Consider the following 21497-nt stretch of genomic DNA (forward strand, 5'->3'; position numbering starts at 1 on the left):
TTTCCCATAAACCTTCTGAACCCTTCCCCACTGTGCTTCGGTGTTACCTCACTGTCTCTCGCTGCAACAGAAGTAAACGTTCATTTCTGTTCCTTTCAGAGCCAGATGCCGCTGCCCTGTCTCCCCTGGGTACATCCACCCCACAGGGAGAACAGGCATCGCCACGCATCGGGAGCTACCCCACACAGGGAAGAGCTAGAAAAAAAAAAATAACTCTTCAACCAGGACTGGCTCAGTTCTGGAAAACAGCTCTTAACTATTCAGCAGCAGCAAGACATGGTCCTATAGTTCCCCCAGGGACTAGCTACACTGGAGCCCCAAGGGGCTGGCTGTTGAATCACCACTCACGTTTGGGTCCCAAGGGCTCTCAACCAACCTACCACGACTGAAGCAGTTCTTCATACCCTGGCCAGAGTAATTAGAGCAGGTTTAACAGGTCTACACAGGTAGTCTCCACCTCTGATAGAGATCAGCGGCTGCTTATAGAGGAGTACAAGATCCAGGTGCATTCAGAGCAATCTGTTCCTTGCTCTCCACTCTGAGTACCCAGTGGCTTACGGTTTCTGCGATTCAAGGCTGCACCCAGGCTATTGCATGCTCTAGAGACCAAGGGCCTTCCCTTCTCTGAGTCTGACAGATCCTTTCTAAACGATTACTAGCGTATGGCTAGTAACCACCCTGTCCTCTGGGAATTTTTCTACCAACCAAGAGCTGACAATGAATTCCTGCCTGCATTACGGTCTGCCCCAGCTCAGCTTCCTCAGCCTGCCAGAGACCCAGCACGTGGTCTAATGTAACTTCTTCAGAAACAAATTACTCCCTCTGACTTGTGCTACTCTTCACCACTGGACCGATTGTACCTGTTTTGCCTGACAGAGAAGCAGAGCTGACCACTTCAGGATCTCATCCAAAACCCACTGAAGCCAATGGGAAGACTGACAGTGATTTCCACAAGCCTACAATCACACTACTGAAATTGTTTTCTCCTGGGGACTCAAATGCACCAACCAACTGCTCCTTCCATTTGATGCCCCTCTCTTGTAATCTGGCTGAAGATAAGGATTTCAAGAAGCAGGTAGAAAAACCTGGCAGCAAGCAGCAGACTAGGCAGCTTTGCTCCTTCTGTTCTGTTCCTTTTGTGATGTTTTTTCCGTCAGCTAGAAACTTACTTGAGGAACTTTATCGTTTGTAAGCACTTTGAGTATGTCCTCACGATCTCACTGTTCAATTCTTTCTGCTTCCTTTCCAAGTGCAATGGATTTTTTTTGCTTCTAGTATTTTTCACTGTCATTGGCATAAAGATAACTTTGGTGCCTTTGCACACAAAATTCAGCATTCCCCCTGCCTCCCTCAGGTCATGCAAGCCTTTTCCTTTTAACCTTCCTTTTCCTTCCTCAGCTTCAATGATTGCCTTCTTGTTTCAAAAGGACCTTAGCTGGGTGTCCCCAAAGTCAGCCTTTCCAAAGGGCCTCTCCTCCAGATCAGTGCTTTTCTTCTGACATGTTCTGAATTCCCCAAAATCAGAAAGGTCATTTTCATTCACTGGACTAGTCGCAAATTTTGTCTGTAATTAACGGCCACTGAAAAAGGCTGAACACGGACAGCTCCAAGGCACCAGGCTGCAGGGCCAGTGCTAGAGTACCATTTAGTGCTGCCAGAAATGCCATCGATGCCTTTAGCCTGGCTCTGCCCTCACTAGGGCCAGAACAGCAGCAGAAATCAGCTGGGCACAAGCCGGCCCTGGTCATGCCCTCCCGCGTGCTCTGGGCCACAGCCGACAAGAGTGAGTGCTGTTTAGGAAAAGGGACAACTTTACAGTGATGCTGGAGGACTCTGGGGTTGTGTGGCAAAGTTGCAGTCTCAATTTTAAAACTAAAGTATGTTTTGTTAGCTGAACCAGTAAATGACAAAATACACAATAAATCCATCAACAAACCACTGAAGAAGTAACCTAATCTGCCACCTTCTCCGCTCACAGCTGAAGGAGTTTTTGAGTCTCCTGAAATTAAATAAAAGGAACAGCCGAACCACTCCAGCATGATGTGTCTGTTCAGCAATTTTGGCCGGACAGAAGTCAGCACATCTACAGATAACTTGTGAACAGAGCGTGTTTTCTTGCTGAAGGGGAAAGGCATACAGGCGTTCCCTCTCTTGGATGTTCTCCCTTGCCTGTGCTCCCTTTGCCGCAGCCCTACGGGCGCAGGGTGCGCTGGCTCTCCGAGATGTCTTTCCCAGGGCTCTGCTGCTGTGCGCTGCTGCTCACTCCTCTGCAGCCCACAGCCCCTGACACTCCTTGGCAATCTACTGCCCCTCCCCAGGTCCTTCTCCTCCGGTCCTTCTCGCACACACCCAGCTTTCAGAGCAGTAATTAGCAGAGATTTTTATGTGGGTTGTGGAAGCAATCACTGCTCAGGAGCGTACACATCACCCCGCTTCTGCTTTATCTCCAGACAGCCTATCCTGTCCTGGCCTGTTTCTGGTGAAGAAGTCCTCAGCACCAAATACTTTGCCTAACGAAATGTCAAAATGTCAAACTAAGGGGAATGTGTCTCACTTCCCAGGCAATTACCACAGCTTCTGCAGCATATGGGTAAAAGAGCGTGTTGCAGAAATGTTCTTCTTTACCCCTGACCCTATACAAGGGAGCTTATGGCCACGTAGCCTCAGAGGTTTGCTTCATTGCTCTGATGTGCTGTTCCAGTCCAGACATCTGAGCCATGAAATGTCATTTTAAAGTCTAAACAGCATGTGAAAAATGGCCATGCTGCCAGCAATCGCATAATCCAGCTGTTCTATCCTTGAGCTCATCTGTCCCGGTCACTAGCATTAACTAATTCAGAACTGTCTTGATATCAGACTGCAAGGTCTTTGTGCTCTTTCATTGCTTTGCTGGCACAATTGCACCAGAAGTGGAACATCCAGGAAAGAACCCATGCTTTTCTCTTTAAAGTCATAGGAAGTCCTTTGAACTGCTCAACACAATGGCAAGAAGCGTGAATCAGGCTAAACATACCTCTCCCAGGGCTGACTGTACAACAAACCTCTTCAGCTTCGTTCTCATGGTTACCAGGAGCTTAGCAAAGCCTTTGATGTGTCATTAGAGCCCCTGTCGTTACCTGCGCTGTGCTGCAGGATGAGCTAGAGTCTCAGTCCAATTTCTGGGACACAAATGAAATAATCTCTTGGTGTATATGTGGTACAAAAACATGACAGTGCCCTGCGCAGCAGAACTGACTTTGTTTATGCCAGGGATATTGCATGAGCCTTGTCCTGATTTATCCTTTAGGAGGTTTGTTAATAACCACAGTCAGGCCAAATAGGTAGTATTTATGGTTTAGGCTGTGTACAGATCTAGGTTAGGTTTAATTGCTCAGGTTTAAGTTTGAAGCCAAATTGTTTCTAGGATCCCTGCACTGGATCTGACAGCACTGAGTTCTCATTATATCTTCCCCGTCTCAGCAGATTTCAGCCCATGATGGCAAAAATGCAGGGAGATAAGGTGATCGCTGAAGATTTCTGCCTCTTGGGATGGCTTCTCTGTAAGAGTTTGCCTGCACAAAACCAAACCTAGAAAATAGGTCATTTCTGCCTCTAGACCCACTCTGGAAACTGTACGGCAGAAAAAAGCTTCAAATTGGCTGTGCAGATCTCATATATTCAAATGTTCATGTGGTTAGCTTGCTGGCTTTGGTCTGCTCAGGTCCATTTACACTGTTGTCTAGAACCAACCCCAGTGTGGGCTCAAGCCAAACTAGCTGCCCACCCACATTACTGGGGAGCTGGTGCAGGGATGTTTGAGCTGGTATTCTTACAGAAGCTGAATTACGGTTGCACCTCAAGTTTACTGTCCCCTCCATCCTGTGGATGGGTTTTGCATGCTGACAATGCAATTTACCAGGTAGTAAAGGCAACCCAGATCCTTTGGTAGCAGAGACCCTACGAGGCCCTGGGATTTTTAAAGAGGAGCCTGGAAACGACAAACTCCTGAGCACGCTGCAGCAGGTACGGGACTTACTGCCAGGGGCGAAACTGCACCAGTGGGGCTGCCCAGGTGATGCTGTTATTCTGGGCAGAGCCTGGGCACCTTTGTGCTGAGCCTTCTCTGCTGTTCTGGCTCCACCTCAGTAAAGGGTTCACCGACTGTCCTTTTCAAGTCCTCACGCACTGCTGCTAAGGTCTTCACTTTGTTTTTAGCAACACAGGTTCTTAAGGCAAAGTCTTTGGGTATGCAGTTGAATGTGTCAGCTTGGTAGTTGGAAAAAACATCCTTTGAGTGCATACCTTGAGCACATATTGTCTGGGAACCGCTCTGACAATAACCGCGATGCCTTAACATGCCACTCTGACAGTTGCTTTGAAGAGCAGAAGAGCTCTTTAAAGCCTAAATTCACAAAGCTGAATCCCATTAGTACAGAATCAAGCTTTCACTGTTCTCATGTGTTTCAAGGCCAGGAAGAACCAGAAGATTATCTGTGTGCTTCACACAATTTGAGCCAGAGATTTCATCCAGAGATTGTGTAGCAGCTGAGTTTTTGTCTGTACCTTAAGTAAATCTGCCAGCAATTACCAGTTCATTGCACTCAGCTCTGACACCAGAGCATCGAGGCCCTACCTGGACTTCCGTGAACTGCTCAGATCTTGCAGGAGCTCCAAAAACAAGACTGCAGAGGCAGGACTACATAATAAAACTGTGTTCTTCCTCTGACCCTCTAAGGCATGCAGAGTAGCAGGGAAGAGGCAGAAGGAACAGTAATCCTGTCCATTACTAAGCAGCTGGAGAGAATGGAATAGAGAAATACAATTTTCTGCTGCAGTCATAAAGGTCATCTCATCATCCAGGTGCCAAGGCCTGAGTCAGTGATCAGAAGTTTGTAGTGTGATGTTGCACCAATCCACAAGAAGGTTGTGTTGTGACAAAAAGAAATCCTTGGACAGTCAGCTACAGCTGGCTTGTAACTTCTTGAAGCTCAGGTCAGTGATAAAGAGGCTCTCTCCAAGAGCTATAAATATTGTTACACAGGTGTAATTTTGCTGGACGCCTATGCCATAGTTGCTGTTTCACCTGAGCAACTTCATCTATAAATGCAAGCCTTGACTAAGAGAAGTTGGCTTTCACAGCAAGATAGATAGCAAGAGGTGTGCCTCTAATTGCTCATCAGCAGAGCTGATCCCTCAAGGGTATTGCCCAGTAAAAGGTGAAGGATTGGGAGGTATATCAGGAGTCAAACTGCATGGCAACATACCAGTCTGGACTGAACCTGCAAGGCACAGCCTGGAAAAGGAGCAGCACATGGTCCTATCAGCCCAGGGAAAATCTGACAGAGGTCCAAACTTCCCTCTAACCTCCCTAATCAGCAGGACTGTGTGCCAAACCAGTGGCAAAGTGAGATGGGACCCTGGTCTCTGAGTTTCAGTCTGATACACAGCCATGGATCATGCAGCCCATCTCCTTGCATCTTCTTCCTTCTGGACCCCCACCGACAAAAGCTGCCAAAAAATTGTGTTGCCCAGGGCAGGCATTTCCCTTAACAGCATGGAGAAGAGCAACCATCAGATATGTCCGTTCTGGATATCTTAGATAGGAAACCTCGTGGAGCCCTGTATTGTCCCTGACACACTGTCCAGTGCAGTGGGTTGTACTTTTCTGTCTAGTGAGGACTAATCACATCTGCAGCTTTGGGGATCTCTGTGTGGGATCTTAGCCACTTGCAAAGCCTTAGAGGTAGCTATGGAAAAGTTACTCCCCAGGTCATCTTGTATTTAAGGGGGGCAACAGCAGACACAGGCCCAGACTCTCCTTCCTCCATCCATTCCTTAGCAAGGGGCTACACTGAAGGGTTTTACTGAATTGATTGAACCTCGTGAAGGAAGTGAAGTCACAGGGTTTTTCATTCCTAACAGTCTTGTGATGCTGCCACCCCAACCCCTTCCAGCGTTACTGCCCAGCCCTAAGATCAAGAGCAAATCCAATACTTTCCCAGCCAGGTAACATTTGCTGAAGCTAATGGTTTTTTGTTGAATAACAAACAAGTGAAACGACATAAAAAACTGTTTTTGCTGCCTCACGCTAACAGCTCCTATAAAATTTTACCATTAGAGGATGATACAGATGGTGGAGAGTTTTAGTCACCCACATGCAGGCCAGACAGCCAGAAGCAGTATTGAGCCTTTCAGCTAAAATGGATTTCCCCCTTCATGTACCCTGTATGCCTCAGTGCCCTTATCTGTAACGTGAGATCACTGATGTTCAGAGACCTAGGCCCCCAGGGTGCTGGCAGGACTAACTTACATCAGAGAACTGCTGCACAAATGCAGTGTTGTTTATCAATGGTAGCTTGTGAAACTTGCTGACATGATGCAGATTCACAGCCAACTCTCCTATGAAGAGTGGAAATTCTGTCTGGTCCTTAAAAGTAGGTGACTGTGCAGCAACTTAGTACACAGAATCCTCAATGAAGTGTGTTATTAGTTAGGATCTGCTCAGAGATGGATGCAGAGAAAATAATTTCAAAAACAAAGATTTACACCCCCCTAAAAAACCCTCAATATCTTTCTCTTGCATCTAGAAGTAGCTTGTTGCTTCATTTATAAGTCTGCTTACCTTGGAAGGTAAATTAGTATATCAACCAAAAGTGGCAAACATTATTTACATGGATGGATAGCTTTCAGGCATATAGGAACATCTGACTGGTGCGTGTGTGCAGGGACCTGGAAGACCCTAGCCCAGGAGAAACACCCTTACCTCATGGTGTACAAGAGGGTGCCATTGTCCACCAGGCGCAGTAGCTTGTTGGGTGTTGTCATGTTATGGGCTACAGACTTCTTGCCATTGTGGAAGAAGGTATCAGGAGTCCAGATCTTACTGGCCAGCAGATTGTTCAGGGGAAGTATCTTCATGGGCCCATCAAACTTCAGCCTCTCATCTCTCCAGGACTGCCGGAAAAAGACATCAATGGTGTATTCCTTTGCAGAGAGAGGAGAGAAAGATAACTCTTGTTTTACTTAGTTCTTCATTGCAAGCAAGGTGGTTGAAGAAATGATAAATGTCTTCAGTTGTTGAGTATACTGTATTCAGCACTCTCTGGTTGGCAGCGAAGCATGATGCAACAATAACTCGGGATTAACAACAACAGAGAAAATTGTGGAGGATAAAAGACATTTGCAGTCTTTTGTATAATGACTTTAACACAACATTTGCATCTCAGTGTTTCTGACAGACTGCAGACATGCTGCAATACAGCCTACAGTGGAAAGCAGCCATTTCTGGGGTAGCCTGCTTCTCTGTGCTGCACCAGCGTCTTTATACAGACCTCGTAGGGAGAAGGAACCATGCTATGCAACTGCACAAGAATTTGAATAGGCAAAAATCAAGTTATCCAAGATGAAAATTGGGAAGGATACTGATAACTCTACCCTTACACCTAAAACAGAACTTCAGGACACTGTTCTAATGATGTGCTTCCCTCAGTCACCTCTGCATCAGTGCCTTTCAAGCAAAGCACTGAATCAAGGCCTTCATGAACTTGTCATTAAAACATTGTGACTTTCATTTTTTAGTGAGCATAAGCAAAAAAAAAAACCTATTTACGAGCCCAAACTCCAGCTGGGGTGATCAGAGGTCACCTCTTTACAATCTCATAGCCAGGGCCAACTGCCAGTAGTCTTGGCAAATTTGATTTTTGCCATCTTAGCAGAAGAGTTTAAAAAGGAGCAAAAAGCACACTGGAACCTATGGGAACAATATAACACCATGGGCCAAGCGTGGGCAAAACGGCTGTTCTTCAGCACATTGCTCCCCACCTTTGCCCCTCTCCTACTGTTGGGACACCCGTTCACCTATTGACCCCCAGCTCTTCCTTCTGTGCCATGGCAGCAGCGCAGCCCTGGCCTTGAGGCAGGGGCAGGATACTGGAGCACCAACACCACAGGCTCTGTAGATTCTTCCACGATTAAGAGCTGAGTGCTGTTGGGTTACAATGTCCCACTGAGCTGCTTATTCCTCTATTCTTTCGCCAACCTCTGTCTGCAGGAAAGCCGCGATGAAGGCATCACAGCCATATCAGGGCAAAAACTAAATTAATATTGGCATATGGGACCACCATTCCCACTAACTCAAACCAGCCCATGCCCACTCAGGACTGGCACCACTTGTGGGAACTGCATGAGCTAGTTAGCATCTACTTCACCACTGCCTGGGCAGGAAGGCAGCCTGGAGCCGCTCGCCTGAGCTACACATACCTCAGCTCGCTAACGAAGCAGGGCTCATTAGCTCACGAGGCTGGCAGAGAGAGATGGGGGCTTTGGAAAATCTGTTCTGGTTCTTGTTGCAATGCTGCTGTGGATTCATAGTTGTTATTTATGGGTATCCGGAGGCTGCAGGAGTAACTAAACTTATCTATGTGAATGATTTCTTTCCTGCAGCTCTTCTCAGCAGCATTTAAGAGCTGCAGCACATCGGTTTCCTATAGGTCACAGAAATTTCTGCAAGATTTTGCAGCAGATGCTACCTAAATGAAAGCATCTATGTAAAGAAATTCATCCCTGCTCCCCAGCCACACAGGCGTTCCTGCCCAAATGTGAGGTTTCTGGATTATGGCTTGGGGAAAGGAAAGAGAAGATCTTATCGCCCCTGTACAAGATACTCTGCTCCCTCATGGAAGATCAACCTCCCTTTGGGGTTTTAAGCTCAGTAAAGAAACCAAAACAAAAGACTGAGCCTGTGTGCAGCCACAGGAGGCAGCTTTGGGAAAAGCCTTTATCAGGAGAAGAGCTATCTTATTCACAGCTTTCTGCTCTTATTAAAAATCAACCAACAAAACAAACAGAAAACATTTTATAACACCTTTCTATGTCCTGTTTTTCTTCTTTTATGTTAAAGAATCACTCCTGAAGGAAAGAGAAATCATGTTGTGATCCTAACCCTCTTCTCCAGCCTTCTTTCCAGGAGAGCATCAATTCCAAGTCCCAGCTTCCAAGGAACATGCCTAGCTCTAGGTCATGTTCTTCTTCCCTCTATGGAAGTAACCAAAGCCATCAAGACTCAGTCCTCCTTCTGAGTTTGCCCTCCAAAGCATAAAATTCCCTTGACTTTTCCCCACTCAGCAACTAAGGCACAGCTGAAAAGCTTACTACTACTTACTACTCAAGTTTTGGGCATATGTCAGGTCCAATAAGGCTCAATTTTATAAGCCAAATGGAAAGGGAGATTAGAAGTCCCTTTGAGCATCTTGGGGAAAAGGTCCACATGTTCTTCTCCACAGTTAGTAACCAGCTACTCTCCTCTGTTATTTGCAGCAACTTTACCTGCTTCTCCTCCATCATCGTAATTACAGCCTCTGTCTGCATCAAGTTGCACAAGAAAGGCTTTCCATGGCAATGAGTAATGGCTGTGGGAGGGACAGGAGCAAGATCATCAGGCAGATGCAAGAGTAAAAGGAGGGACTTTCCCACTTCCTGAGATAAAAGGAACCACACCAGAACAGCGGGCTCTCCCCTTGCTTCCCAAGGAGATAAGGTTTCTCTCTCACACACATTTCTGACTGCATTTAACACCAGAAGTGCATGCTAAAACACATTTGCTATGCATTTGTAAAATACATGGAACTAAAGCACAAGAGGCGGGAAATAATTTATTATTCCTCAACTGTCTTCCTAATTTTAAATTCATTTTGTCAAATCACATTGCAGAGAATATCTTCCTCTTTTCAATACCTCATATTTCTTCTTCACAGTTCATTATACACACTCCCTTAATCAAATATGCTCCACCTTGGAAGTAATTATCAGATACTCCCCAAGGGCTGAGATTGCTGAATATATTATGTCTCTCTGCTGTGGTATGAAAGAAAGTGAGCTAGAGAGAGAACTCAGATGAGATTAACGCTCATGGCTACAGGGACAGTAAGTTAACTTTTAACCCTGGAGGCAGTGGTCTTTCCAAAGCAATATGGGATTGTGTGATGGGGCAAGCGCTGGCATGAAATGCATTTATTTCTCTTCCAGCTCCTTCGTTCGCTAGCTTAGGACTGTCAGTAGGGTGATCAGAGAGACATTCATGGCCAAGTGAGCACAGTAAATGAAACTGTTCCAGCCTCCGAGGGGCTGGAGGAGGCCTCAGGACATTGCTCCTGCCTGCAAGAGCAGCGCCTGCTCCCTGCCTCAGATGGGCTCCTTCCAGCTCCAAATTCTCCTTGGGTACCCGAGGGTACTGCAGCACCACGTAACCTCCAGAACTAGGCAAGCAGGAGAGCCTCAGTCCCTAATGCGTGACTGGCCTCATGTGGCAGCCTTGAAATGTAAAGCCACCACAACCAGTCAACTCTCTTGTGTAAGTCTGCATGTGGAATACAAACTGCAAGAAATGCTTTTGAGAAAGCTCACTATTAATTATGCTCCACAGTCCTATTTTAATTAGAAGACAAACTGTTGTGGGAATACAAGCCTAGATTCAGACCTCAGGCCTTTTCATTAATAATTTTCCCTGAACATGTCAAAATATTCCGATCAGTTCAGTCTTTTTCTTTCCTCTCTTTTGCCTCCTTTCTGGTTCAAGGGCTTAGGACAATTTGTGAGTGGGAACTGCTCTCTCTTGGCACTGTCATCAAAACAGGCCACATTTGGACACTTCCCATGAAGCATCTTTGTACTTCCATGCAGTCTGACTGAGGAAGATTGGCTACAATGAAGGTGCTTCTCAAGGCACATGAGGGAGCTACATACTGGTTTTGGTCTCCTGGGCCTGCTTCCCATTTCATTGCCTCAGGTTGCTCTTACAGGAAACAAAAAGATTCTAAAGCCTCCAGACTGCTCAAATGATGCAGAGGTGTTGACTCTCTAATTTTGCGTTTTGCATTATCATTTGGTTTCCAAAAGTTAAAATACATCCAAGAAACAGTTCGCTTCTATTGCCTCCACCAAGAGAAGATGACTAGGCACGTTCCTGCCCATACAGGAAGGATGCTTGGTCATGTTCCTGCCTTTAGGAACGTCCTGTTTTTGCCCAGACTGGTCAGGGCTGAGAGTGGGACACTGCTGCCACCATTGCCAGACACACCACCCACTCCCTTGGAGGCACACCTGCCTGGCCAATAGCACCTACCATATCTGTGTCCGAGACAGGGCCGAAACTCGTCACGTAAATGTCTGTCTTGACTTCAGTTACGCTGTCTGGGACATAAAAAGAGGAAAAAAAAATTAGAGAAAAGAATGCTTTTGTACAGGAAAAGCTTTAGCATTTTTCTGTGTGTTGTTTTTTTCATGTCAGGTGCCTCCCTGGTGAAGCCCTCAACAAGCTGGTATTTTGCTCAGTAGTGTACCCTAAACCATAGCTGATTTTATCATTCATAGTTGGGCAAATTCATCTTTGATATAGCTATACTGCTTTCCACACTTAAACCACAGATGAATATGTCCTAACGTAGTTAGACTATGTGTATTTACAAATTATATGCAGTTACGCAATACATACTGTTGTACAGATCCCCATATCTTCAGTACAGAGGTAAGTCCCCAAATTATGAAATTCTCTTTAATCTGATACCCTTTTGTGTCTCCCAGCCTGATAAATATCCTAGAAATGTTCCACCAGTTTTAGAAAACTCAGTTTTTGTTACAGCTTCAGACTTATCTGTACATAGAAGAATCAATATTCTGTTTGCCTTTTACTCCTATCATGTTTGCTGCTTTCCTAAGAGTCTCAACTGAAGGACAGCAGCTCTTGTGGAGGTAGTATTTATATGCCTCCTATAGTCATCTACAGCCAGACTATGTTCTCCTTGCAGATGCTGAAAAGCAGTCTCCTTCCAGACTCTGCCTCAACAAAATCAGGAGACCTCGATTCTTGCTCCAGCCACTAAAACTCATGGGCAATTTTAATTCTATGAGTCCAGGTAAAGATAAACTGAAGTGCTTTCCAGAATGTGGCTATCAGCTGACACTATCCATGCTGAACAGCACATGCAGTTCTCATTATGATTTCCATCATTATCATCTCAGCATGCCTCCTCAAAGAGGTCTCTGTCATGGTCCTGTTTTGCAAGGAAATTGAGGCACAGGAGGATGGGGTGGCTTGCTGTGGTCACCTGGCAGATAGTACTCTGTCCACTAGAATATACTAAAAGACTTGAATGAGGTGCCTTGAGTTTAGCACTACATTACTATAAATCTGCATTACTTTAGGGATAGATCATATGATTGTGCTCCTTTTGTACATTGTTAATTGTCTCAGCTGCATTCCCAATGAAAGAACCTGTTTAAAGCTTCAAAAAGAGTTTGTGTTTTATCAGTAGCATCCCATTTTGGCCTCTGCAGCAGCTATATTATTAGCCTGGACAGCTCAATTCATTGCTCAATTCAGTTATGGAAATTCTTGTGTTCTCTGACAGTTATTTTTTAATATCATGAAGCTTAATCTTATGCTTCAACAAAGTTTGGTATTCCAAAAAAAAAAAAAAAAAAAAAAAAAAAAAAAAAAAAGAAAAGAAAGGAAAAAAAAGATAATGCATTCTGGCAGAGTTTTCTCCTTAATGGCTAAAACATACATATACATGTCTTCAGTTATTATGGTTGGAGAGCTACTGACACAGCCTGTGGCTGATATTATTGTGCTATATAAGTAACCCTTGATCTTGTCTTGATGCGATAAAAAGAAGGTTAAAGAGAAATATGTAGGCAGTACACTTTCTGAAACACACAGCAGTCAGTGAGGCAACTTTTTAAACAAAATGAGATACTTCTGTAAGACAAACTCACAGTATTCTCTCTGTGTCCCTCCAAGCAAGTCCCCAAATGAGATATACAGCATAGAAGGCAATTCTAGTGAAGTGAGGTTCTTCAATTAAGTGTTAGAGGAAAAAAGGAACTCTCTCTCCACTCCCCTCTCCTCTCCTTTTTTGACTGTTTAGATTGTCCAACATAAATAATACACAGCAATAGATACCAGATCAGGATACACAGTCACCCATGACCAGTGAAGTCAGACAGGCAGAATAAATTACCTTGTGAATCCAAGAGGAACTGAGCTGGAAAGAGGGATAGAGGGGTCCATAAAAGGACCTGTGCTATACAATGTGACCTGCAGGATCCAAGTGATTCAGGAAGTGATGACCAGGTGAAAAGGCAGAACTAATTTTGCACACCCTTGTATAGGATGCTGCTCTTTTTATTTGTTAGCTAGCATTTGGCATAAACCCAAGAAAATGGAGAGTACACAAGTTTAATTTTTAAAAAAGGGGGGTTGTTTTTTGCTGACACTTCTTAGAAAAGCGATGGCACCAGGGAATGATATTGTCACTGTATTCTTATGAAACAGAACGGAAAAAACTGAGGGAAAGTTAGCTGGTTATGATTTAATCCTAGGTGCATCTGATCTCATCCTGTCTTCTGTCCATATGTTCAGCGTATTTTAAACTACCAGTCACGGAGCTCCAGAGACCTGTTCCTCCCCACAACCTACTGGCAAATCTGATCAAAACTATAGCATTTATCAAGGTCCTGTGTTAAAAAAACTTGGCATAGCTTCTCCTGTTATGTTAAATCCCTGTTATGTTAAATTGCTCGTGGAGACCTGCAGTTCAGGATGGAGTCACACATCCAGTGCCTGCCACATTGCTCTGATGAAGGCCAATGCACTGCTCTCAATGATTTGCTCATGAATGTGCTCCTGCACAGCATAGAAAAGGAATGAGGTCCCCTGCCAGTGGGAGCCTTTCAGGAGCCCAGCAAAGAAGAGACCAAGACCACTTAGAAACACTTCATTTCCAACTTTGCAATCTCAGGACCAAAAGGTATTTCTTGTCCTTTCCATCTGTTCACACAAATAACATGTATTAATAGTACTTGGGGTGACCAATACTTTCACTGTGCCAGTGATGGCAAAGCAAATAATAACAGAAACAGAATCAACTATCACAATATGCAGCTGTTGCTATCCACCAACGTAATGCAGGGACCAGAGGAAGGCACCCATTTAATTCGGTCTGGGCAACATCATTCAAATGCACTAGGTAAAGCACTGCGCAAAATTCTTGGTTGGGGCTGAGCTATGTTTTGTGCTATCACAGGATTTAGATGATAGAGTTAAATCTAGTATAGCCCACCTGCAAGGTCCTCAGTGGCTGGAACATCAGTCTGGCTACCAAAGCTACTTTCAAAATATCTTTAGTTGCCCCTAACTCTTAGGAAAGGTTTTAATAGAGAGTAGTTGGCAGAGTACAGGGCCATACCAGTTATACAGTCTGTTTCCCTAAGACATCTCTATCAAAATCCCCTTTAATCTGTCATGGTACCCCGTGCTTGTCTATCAGCATGCGAGACCACAAAACAGCATTTCCTATGCCCAACCAGCCACAGAGAACAAGCTCAGTAGGAACATCCTCCTCTAGCTACTGTCCTTCTTGGAAGCAAAGGAAACAGAAGTCAGATTTGCTCTTCCCGGATCATAGAATAAATCCCATCCTATTTCTCATCTCTTCATCCTAACAGCACTGGCCTGAGGAGAATAACACAGATCTGGAAAGTCTCTCATTTCCAGACTCCAGGCTGCCGCTCTCCAGTGGACATATGTGCCACTCAGGCCAGGCCACACTGACCCACTGAAATCAGCAGGATCCTTCATGCATAGAAGGGCAGCTCCAGCTGTGAATGAGCACTAGAAGGCTGGCTCAGGTCCTCTCCCAGGCCATTTTTTCTACTCCTACTTCAGGGCACAGCACTTAAGCAGACAGACTTTTTGCACCCTTAATGCCAAAAGTGAGACTGAACTTTCCCAGTTACTTCGTGCTTCCAAGGCAGGGCAGGATCTGGAGGGATTTCTGAATTTAAATCATTGCTGTGCAAGCAGAGATTCCAGTAGAGCAGGGAAATGCATTAACCAGTAAAACAAGCAGAACAGAGTAAGCTACAGCCTTAGAAATAGGCTTCCCATGTGATCCTGTAGCAGCATTACATGAGCCCAAGCTTCCACGTTGTTCTTGGCACCACAGGAGCCCATCAGCTCTGTGACAGTGAAATGTTCCTCATCAGAGAAGTCATGGGCTATTCAAGCAACTTCCCCGCTTCTTGCCGTCATATGTACCCACACTTCACCCAAACATGAAGAAGCTGCACCTATTTTTGCAACACAAGAAAACCAGCAGAGGAGCCTTTCCTGCATAAGCCCAGGAGATATGGTAGAGAAGTCCTTATCCCCTTCCTCATCTGCAGATCTGAACATCTGTGTGCTGCACCTTGGCCATCTTGCCCAGTTCTCACCAAAGAATTAATAGCTGAGGTTTGTATGTGGAGGGTTAGGCATTTTCCATAGACCTGTTATAGTACATTAAATAGCACTTCTTCATCCCAAGCACCTTTCTTCCCTGTATCTCAGATTTTTACATGCGTAAGTGAACTGAACCAGCTTCCTGGGGGGCAAGTGGATGCTTCTAGTCCTGTTTTACAGGTGGGAAATGAGATAGGAGAGACTTGCTTAAGGTAGGAGGCTAATGCAGAGCAAGGACCGGAGCCCAGCTCTAGAGCAACAACCTATGTTGGTTCACAGATGTCTGTTGGAGGATCCGATATTGCTCTTGGAATATTGCAAAAGCACCTCCAGCTGGGCTGTGGAGACTCACCATGCCCCCAGCTGCTGGGAACCAGGAAAGAGAAAAGACCGTGAACCTGTAAGAGCAAGGGATTTTCAGGATCAACATTTAAACACAGACAGAATTTAAACACCTAAATATTGTGTTATGATCCTAGACCGTTTGTGCAAGGGTGAGTCCCATCCCACTTATTATTACGTTCTCAAGCCTCAGTGTACTCAAGCCTCTAACATCATCTATAGCAAGCCTGTGAGCAGGGGCAAAGTGCTGTGGGTTAAACAACGTTGCCCCTTCTCCCACATGGCACACAGAGCTCTTTGCCAGCCTGTTCATGCTAGCCAGGCAATGCTGCTTCACTCCTGTGTGCAGAAATTCCCCACAGCTGGGTAGATCTGCAATGCAAATGTAAAATAAAGGCTGTAACATCCATTCCCCAGTGTTACCATGGCACTCTCTACACCTGCCTGCTCTTTAAAAGCTACCCTTCCTCTCCAAGAATTTGCTACGCCAGATCTGGCTGCTTGTACAGGCAATAAATGTCCCTATTAGTGCTGTGTGGAGGGCCAAATCCTGCTGCCCTGACTCCAGTGCAAGCAGACCAGTTGCCTCTGTTTCACTCGCAGAAGGTGTAAAGCAGCAGCAGCTGCCAGGCTGCTTTGGGGTTTCCATCTCACAGCATCTGGGGATATGCCTCACAGAGAAGGCTGCAGACTTGCTCTCTCTCCCCTTGCCTCCGCTGCTGCGAGCGGCTCCTCCACGTCCCAGTGCCCCTTCCTCCTGGGTGCTGGCTGCCTGCAGCCCTTTGCACAACAGAGAGGCAGACATCCCTCCGGTTCCTGCAATCTCCGTTTTAAGTGCTCATGACTCCCTGGGCCAGCTAGGAAATAGCTATTATTTACAAAATGACTGAGTGCTATTTTTACTTGCTTCTTGGAAGCACTAGGAGCAGTAGCAGAGCTGGAATACAAATTACCCTGCCTCTCTCCTCACTCTGGCTGCCGATTGCAGGGCTGCCTCTGCAAGTGATTACAGGAGGCGGGGGGCACGGGAGGATGAGAAGGCTCTTATTAAACATCCCGCTGCACTCATCAAGTGCTGTTTATTTAAGAATCTTAGCCATAATATAATCTACGCAGCCGGTTGTGTTTCAGCTCTTGAGGTTTGTGGATGTACTGAGCACAGTCACGTTTCCCAGATGGGGTTCCCAGAGGCTATGCCGTAACTGAGCAGAAATGATGTGTCTGCATCTAAGCACTGGAGGTTCCCAAATGATGCATGCTATTAAAAGGGGCAAAACCAGGGGATTCCTGGCAACCATGCTGACGTTGGAGAGGCTACCTAGTCTTATCTCACAGATAAGTTCGATACGCTGGGGGACAGAAATCTCTCTGAGTGTGTGCTTTGAGCAGCGGTGGTCCCACTCAGCCCTCTCCTGAGCTGGGACCTATGAGATCTTGGCCTGCCTTGTCCCCATGCTAGCACCCCTGGGTCCTGGCAGGGCTGGCAGAGGCCCCCACCCTGCACCAAAGAGCGGCTGAGGCCATGCTCTTGAGGGGCTCAGGCAGAACTGGGTGGAGGCAAACCCATGAGAAAGGCATCAGGCCAAGGCTGTCCTCAAGCCTGGGTACTGTGTGAGATGGCCAGCGTGAGCTGAAGCAACTTATGGAGGGAAGAGCCAGGTGAGACTGTGGTTGTCTCACAGAGGGTGACAAGCCTGACTGTACTGGAGTTCCCGAGATAAAGGCCCAGAAGAAACTAGAAAGCAGGACAGTGCTGTTCAGGTTCTGTTGCACTTCAGTACGAACCCAAAGTCTGTGTCAGGGCTAGTCTCTGGAGATAAGCACAGTTTTACTGGTTCACAGAAGGGCTTCAACTTGCCCAATATCATGTCTCCAATCACAGCCACAACCTAAAATGCAGAACAGGCTGATTTCACCCCTTAGCATTCTCCAGGCTGGGATTAGTCTCAGCTCAAGAGTTTCTCAGCTTAATGAGATCCTTCTGCTCCCAGTGACCCTCTTCCAAGTATCTGTCTGATCTTCCCCTAAGCACATGAGCATCCCCCAGGAAGGACCCTGACCTGGGCTCTCTTACTAGTGGTGCTGGAGGAGAGCCATGCCACGTGGGTAACAGCCTGACACAGCACCCCTGCAAACAGCCATTGGGCTGTTGCTGTGTCATATAACCCAGAGCAAGCACATGGCACAGGATGGTGCTTTACAACTAACTCAGCATCCCCAGGAGGAGAAACACAGGAAGAGGAGTTTGTATTACCAACTTCCAGCTCCTGCTTTCTTCCAAGCCCTTGCCATGCTAATTAATAAGCAGCAGAAGGTAATTTTTGCGGCTGCACAAAGAAGCTTTCTGAGTGTCTCGTTCTTCATTTTCTCAGCCCCTCACTGTGTGGATTTAATTTCCTTCCAATTTTAGCCTCTGGAACAAAAGAAGAATAGAAACATCTCTTCCTTCTGCGACCTTTGCTGCAGCCTCAGGAGAGCAATCTCCGACGAGCGTGTCAGAGCTTTCCTGGAGCCGAGATGGCACTACACAGCACACGGGAAACATGAGGCAGTGCTCTTCCTTCACAGGAGGCACTACAGACCCCAGCCAAGAAACTCCACCCTCAGATCCCTCCTCTCTCGCTCTGACAAGTCAATTCCATTTCACCAGTGCTGCTGCTTTTGCCATCTCCTACTTTTCCTTTCACCTTTCCTTTCCTTTCAGGCAGTAGTTTACCACGGCACCAGGAAGCTGTGACCAACAGCCCGGCCAGTCAAGTCACACAGACCAACCACCGTCCAAAGGCCAGATCTGCAAATCTCCTTTCAATAATAAGAAAGCAATCCACCACTACCAAAGGCATTGGAGAAGGGAGGACCTGTCTCCAGATGATTTGGCATAGGGCACTCAAAGTCATTTTGGCCCTGGGCCTGCCACTGCAGTGTGGGGAGAGGATGGGCAGCACAGTCAGAGAGGATGGGTGCACAGAGGCGACGGGAGCCTTGCCTTCCCCCAGACCCTCCCTTGCCCTGTACGAGAGCTTCAGGAAGGGAGATACGCCATTTCCTACACCATTGCTGCACACAATAAATCCGGTATGTTGCCTTCACTGCTGTCCTCCCACGGAGGGGCCAGTGAGACTCTCCCATGTATGTTTTTTCTTGTATTTTTTGCCAGAGAGCTAAGGAATAGCAGCACAGAAGGAATCATTTCAGCAAATACTATTACAATGCTGCTAATGCCTCCCAGGTTTGTCCAGACTAGAGGATAAAGCTGACCCTAGAGGACAAGGACTCATGTAGCTCCAGCCATCTAAGCCCACGAACTGGCATGAACTACTGATAACTCCAGGAGCATCCCAACTGCACCAGGGAGTAACTTTTTCACCAAGCATCCTGCTAACAGAGGTAGTGCACACATCTTGGAGAGAAAGGGTGAGAAACAGAGAGGAAAAATAAAAGCAAACAAATGGTATTTCCTCTAACATCAAGCCAGCATCTACAAAAGTGAAAGCAGAGCTGAAGCTCAGAGAGCTCAGCTCTCAAGGCTGAACCTTCCCTCCCCTCAATCAGTTTTAATTTGGGGAATCTTTTCTGCTCTTGCCCTGCGTGCCCATGTGTAACAACCACAGCATGTTCCAGAGCTCCTTTCTAGCTCATGCTGCGAGAGAAGGACGTAGCTTAGCAAGCAGGCAGGGACAAGGGGAAAAGCATTCAGATCAGTCACAGGACCCTGCGAGGAAATCTGTCTGGGAATTAATTCAGCACCACAATTCATGGGAATCTGTGGGCCATTTCCTTAGTGTATGTTAGCAGGGGATCATGGGTTTCAATTCACCCTACTTGCCTTCTGCATTTAGCAGGGAAACGCAGGGTAATTGAACTGCTTCCTAACCCACACAAGCAGCAGAGCAGGAAGACACTCTGGATGCAATACCACATTGCAGGGCAGTCTGTAGGCTCAAGGACGGAACAACATCACAAGCCACTTCAGACAGGCACAGCTGCGTGTCCGTCCTGATCTGCAACCATTGCTTGCCAGTCAGTGACCTCACACAGACAGTGGCAGGACAGAGATCCATGAACGCAGCCCACTAATTAAAACAAATAATTGTTTAACAGGTCCTTCCGTTGCAATCCCTCCAACCACTTTCCCAAGAGGGCACACGTCCCTATACCCCAGATGAGAAACCAACACACACAAAGGTCACAGTCAACATCTTCAAACTCCCAGCCCTGAAGTTAGAGGCAAAGAAAGCATTTTCAGATATCAATAGGCTGCTTTAGAGCCTCAACATCCCTGAATGTGAAACTACTTGTTTAGAAGCAAAAAACAGTCTCACATCACAGAGAGTCACCCAGCTTTGACAAGTTCAGCCTGCATTTATTTCCCCCAAATGGACTGCAGTGTGAACAGGTATGCCAGAAAAATAATCTAGAGTATACATGGATTGTTTTGGTCAAGCCAGCAGCCTTCAAAGTCCCCTGCCTGGGAACCAGTTATAAGTGCCTGCACAAAAAACACAGACATGGCAGTACTTTGTGACTAATCATGCCATAGAAGTGGCAGCATGCCTTTGTCTGTGGTGCCACATGGTGGTCTGCCATGAAAGGCCATACCATGAAAGGACCAGAGGAGCAGAAGGATACAGAGAGGTAGGCAGGGCAGGTCTACTCACCAGCTCACCATTGTAGGAGATGTTATGTAGAATGGAACCAGTTGAAACAGCACACAGCGAAGGCTTCTGGTTGCACACCACCCAGCTAACCTGCAGAGCTCCATGCCTTCAGGCAGTTCACATAGCCAGTGTGTGGCAGCTGGCCCAGTTCATCATTGGCCACACAGAGCAAATGGCAGTGAGGCTCAATTCTCTGACCTGCGTGACACCAACAGGCCTTCAGCAAGCATTACATGGGTAGAAGGACTGAGAGACACAACAGAGGCACCTCAGGCCCCCATGTTGCCTGTGGAGGGAGAAGACTCCAGGGCTCCAGAACTCAGTTTCTCTCTGGTCATATCCCACTCTCTCTGCTGAGTGCAGAGGGAGTGGAGGGTGACCAGGGTCCCAAGGATGAGAGCTGGCCTTAGCTTCCCAGCTCCCAACTGTTAAGGGCAAGCAGGACACTAGGGTTAAAGATGACAGGATGCACATACACTGCAAAGTGGGGTCAGCTGAGGGCTGTACACTGGGAAATTTGTACCCTGCAGAATTGATCACGCAGCAAGGAAGGAAACAATATAAGCGTTTGAAATAAATGTCTTGTCTCAGCAAAAGTAAGGGAGAATAAAAGCCTCCAGGGGATCACAAATGAGGCCTTTGGTAACTCTGCCTATGTATCATGAACTATTTGTCTGATGCAGTATTGCTTGGTGGCTATTTGCTAGTTTCTAGAAGAAGTCACCTACGTCACTAATAGAGCTGAAATAAATCAGCTTGTATAATGGATCTGACCCCTTCCCCCAGTTAATGCTTCCAGTGACTTCTGAGGACTTACGATCAAAAAGGCATCACATTTACACAGGAAACAAGGCTATCTGCTGCTCTTAGGGGAAAAAAAAATCAGGCCTGTCCCTCCAACCCTGGCGTGCCCAGACATCTTCTCACAGAGGTTAGCTTATCACCCACGGCTGTTGGAAGAATCCCCTTGGACTGCCAACATTATTACAGTACAGCCAGCTCCCAAGAAGCTGCACTGTGAGCTGCAATGATTAATCACTACCTTCTCTCTGGTGTGATGGCACGTCAGTGTCTAGAATTGTATGTCCTCCAGCCAGACTGGAGAGAATGATCAAGTCTGTAAACACAGATATGCATGTGTTACAACTTTAAGCTGTGCTCTCTCTCCTTTCTCCTCACAATTTGGAGATTTCAGCAGAAGAGGAGCAAGAAGTTAAAAAGAATTTCAGGAGGTGTCTCAA

The 21497-nt window shown here is 46.4% G+C and overlaps 1 protein-coding gene across 3 annotated transcripts in view; it reads right to left on the bottom strand.

Annotated features, from left to right (window-relative positions):
• Positions 1–21497, bottom strand: part of GABRA3 (gamma-aminobutyric acid type A receptor subunit alpha3) — a 77787-nt gene that overhangs the window by 23795 nt on the left and 32495 nt on the right. For 2 of the 3 annotated variants that reach the window (XM_062584529.1, XM_062584531.1), the window contains exons 4-5: positions 11099–11166; positions 6743–6963 (exon numbers count right to left, since the gene is read on the bottom strand). In XM_062584529.1, coding sequence (XP_062440513.1) covers positions 6743–6963; positions 11099–11166 — 289 coding nt within the window. Of the gene's footprint in view, positions 1–6742; positions 6964–9303; positions 9387–11098; positions 11167–21497 lie in introns of those variants that run through there. The other variant, XM_062584530.1, reaches the window with a different exon arrangement.

Source organism: Rhea pennata, chromosome 11 (assembly GCF_028389875.1).
Source record: "Rhea pennata isolate bPtePen1 chromosome 11, bPtePen1.pri, whole genome shotgun sequence".
Classification (NCBI taxonomy): Eukaryota; Metazoa; Chordata; class Aves; order Rheiformes; family Rheidae; genus Rhea; species Rhea pennata.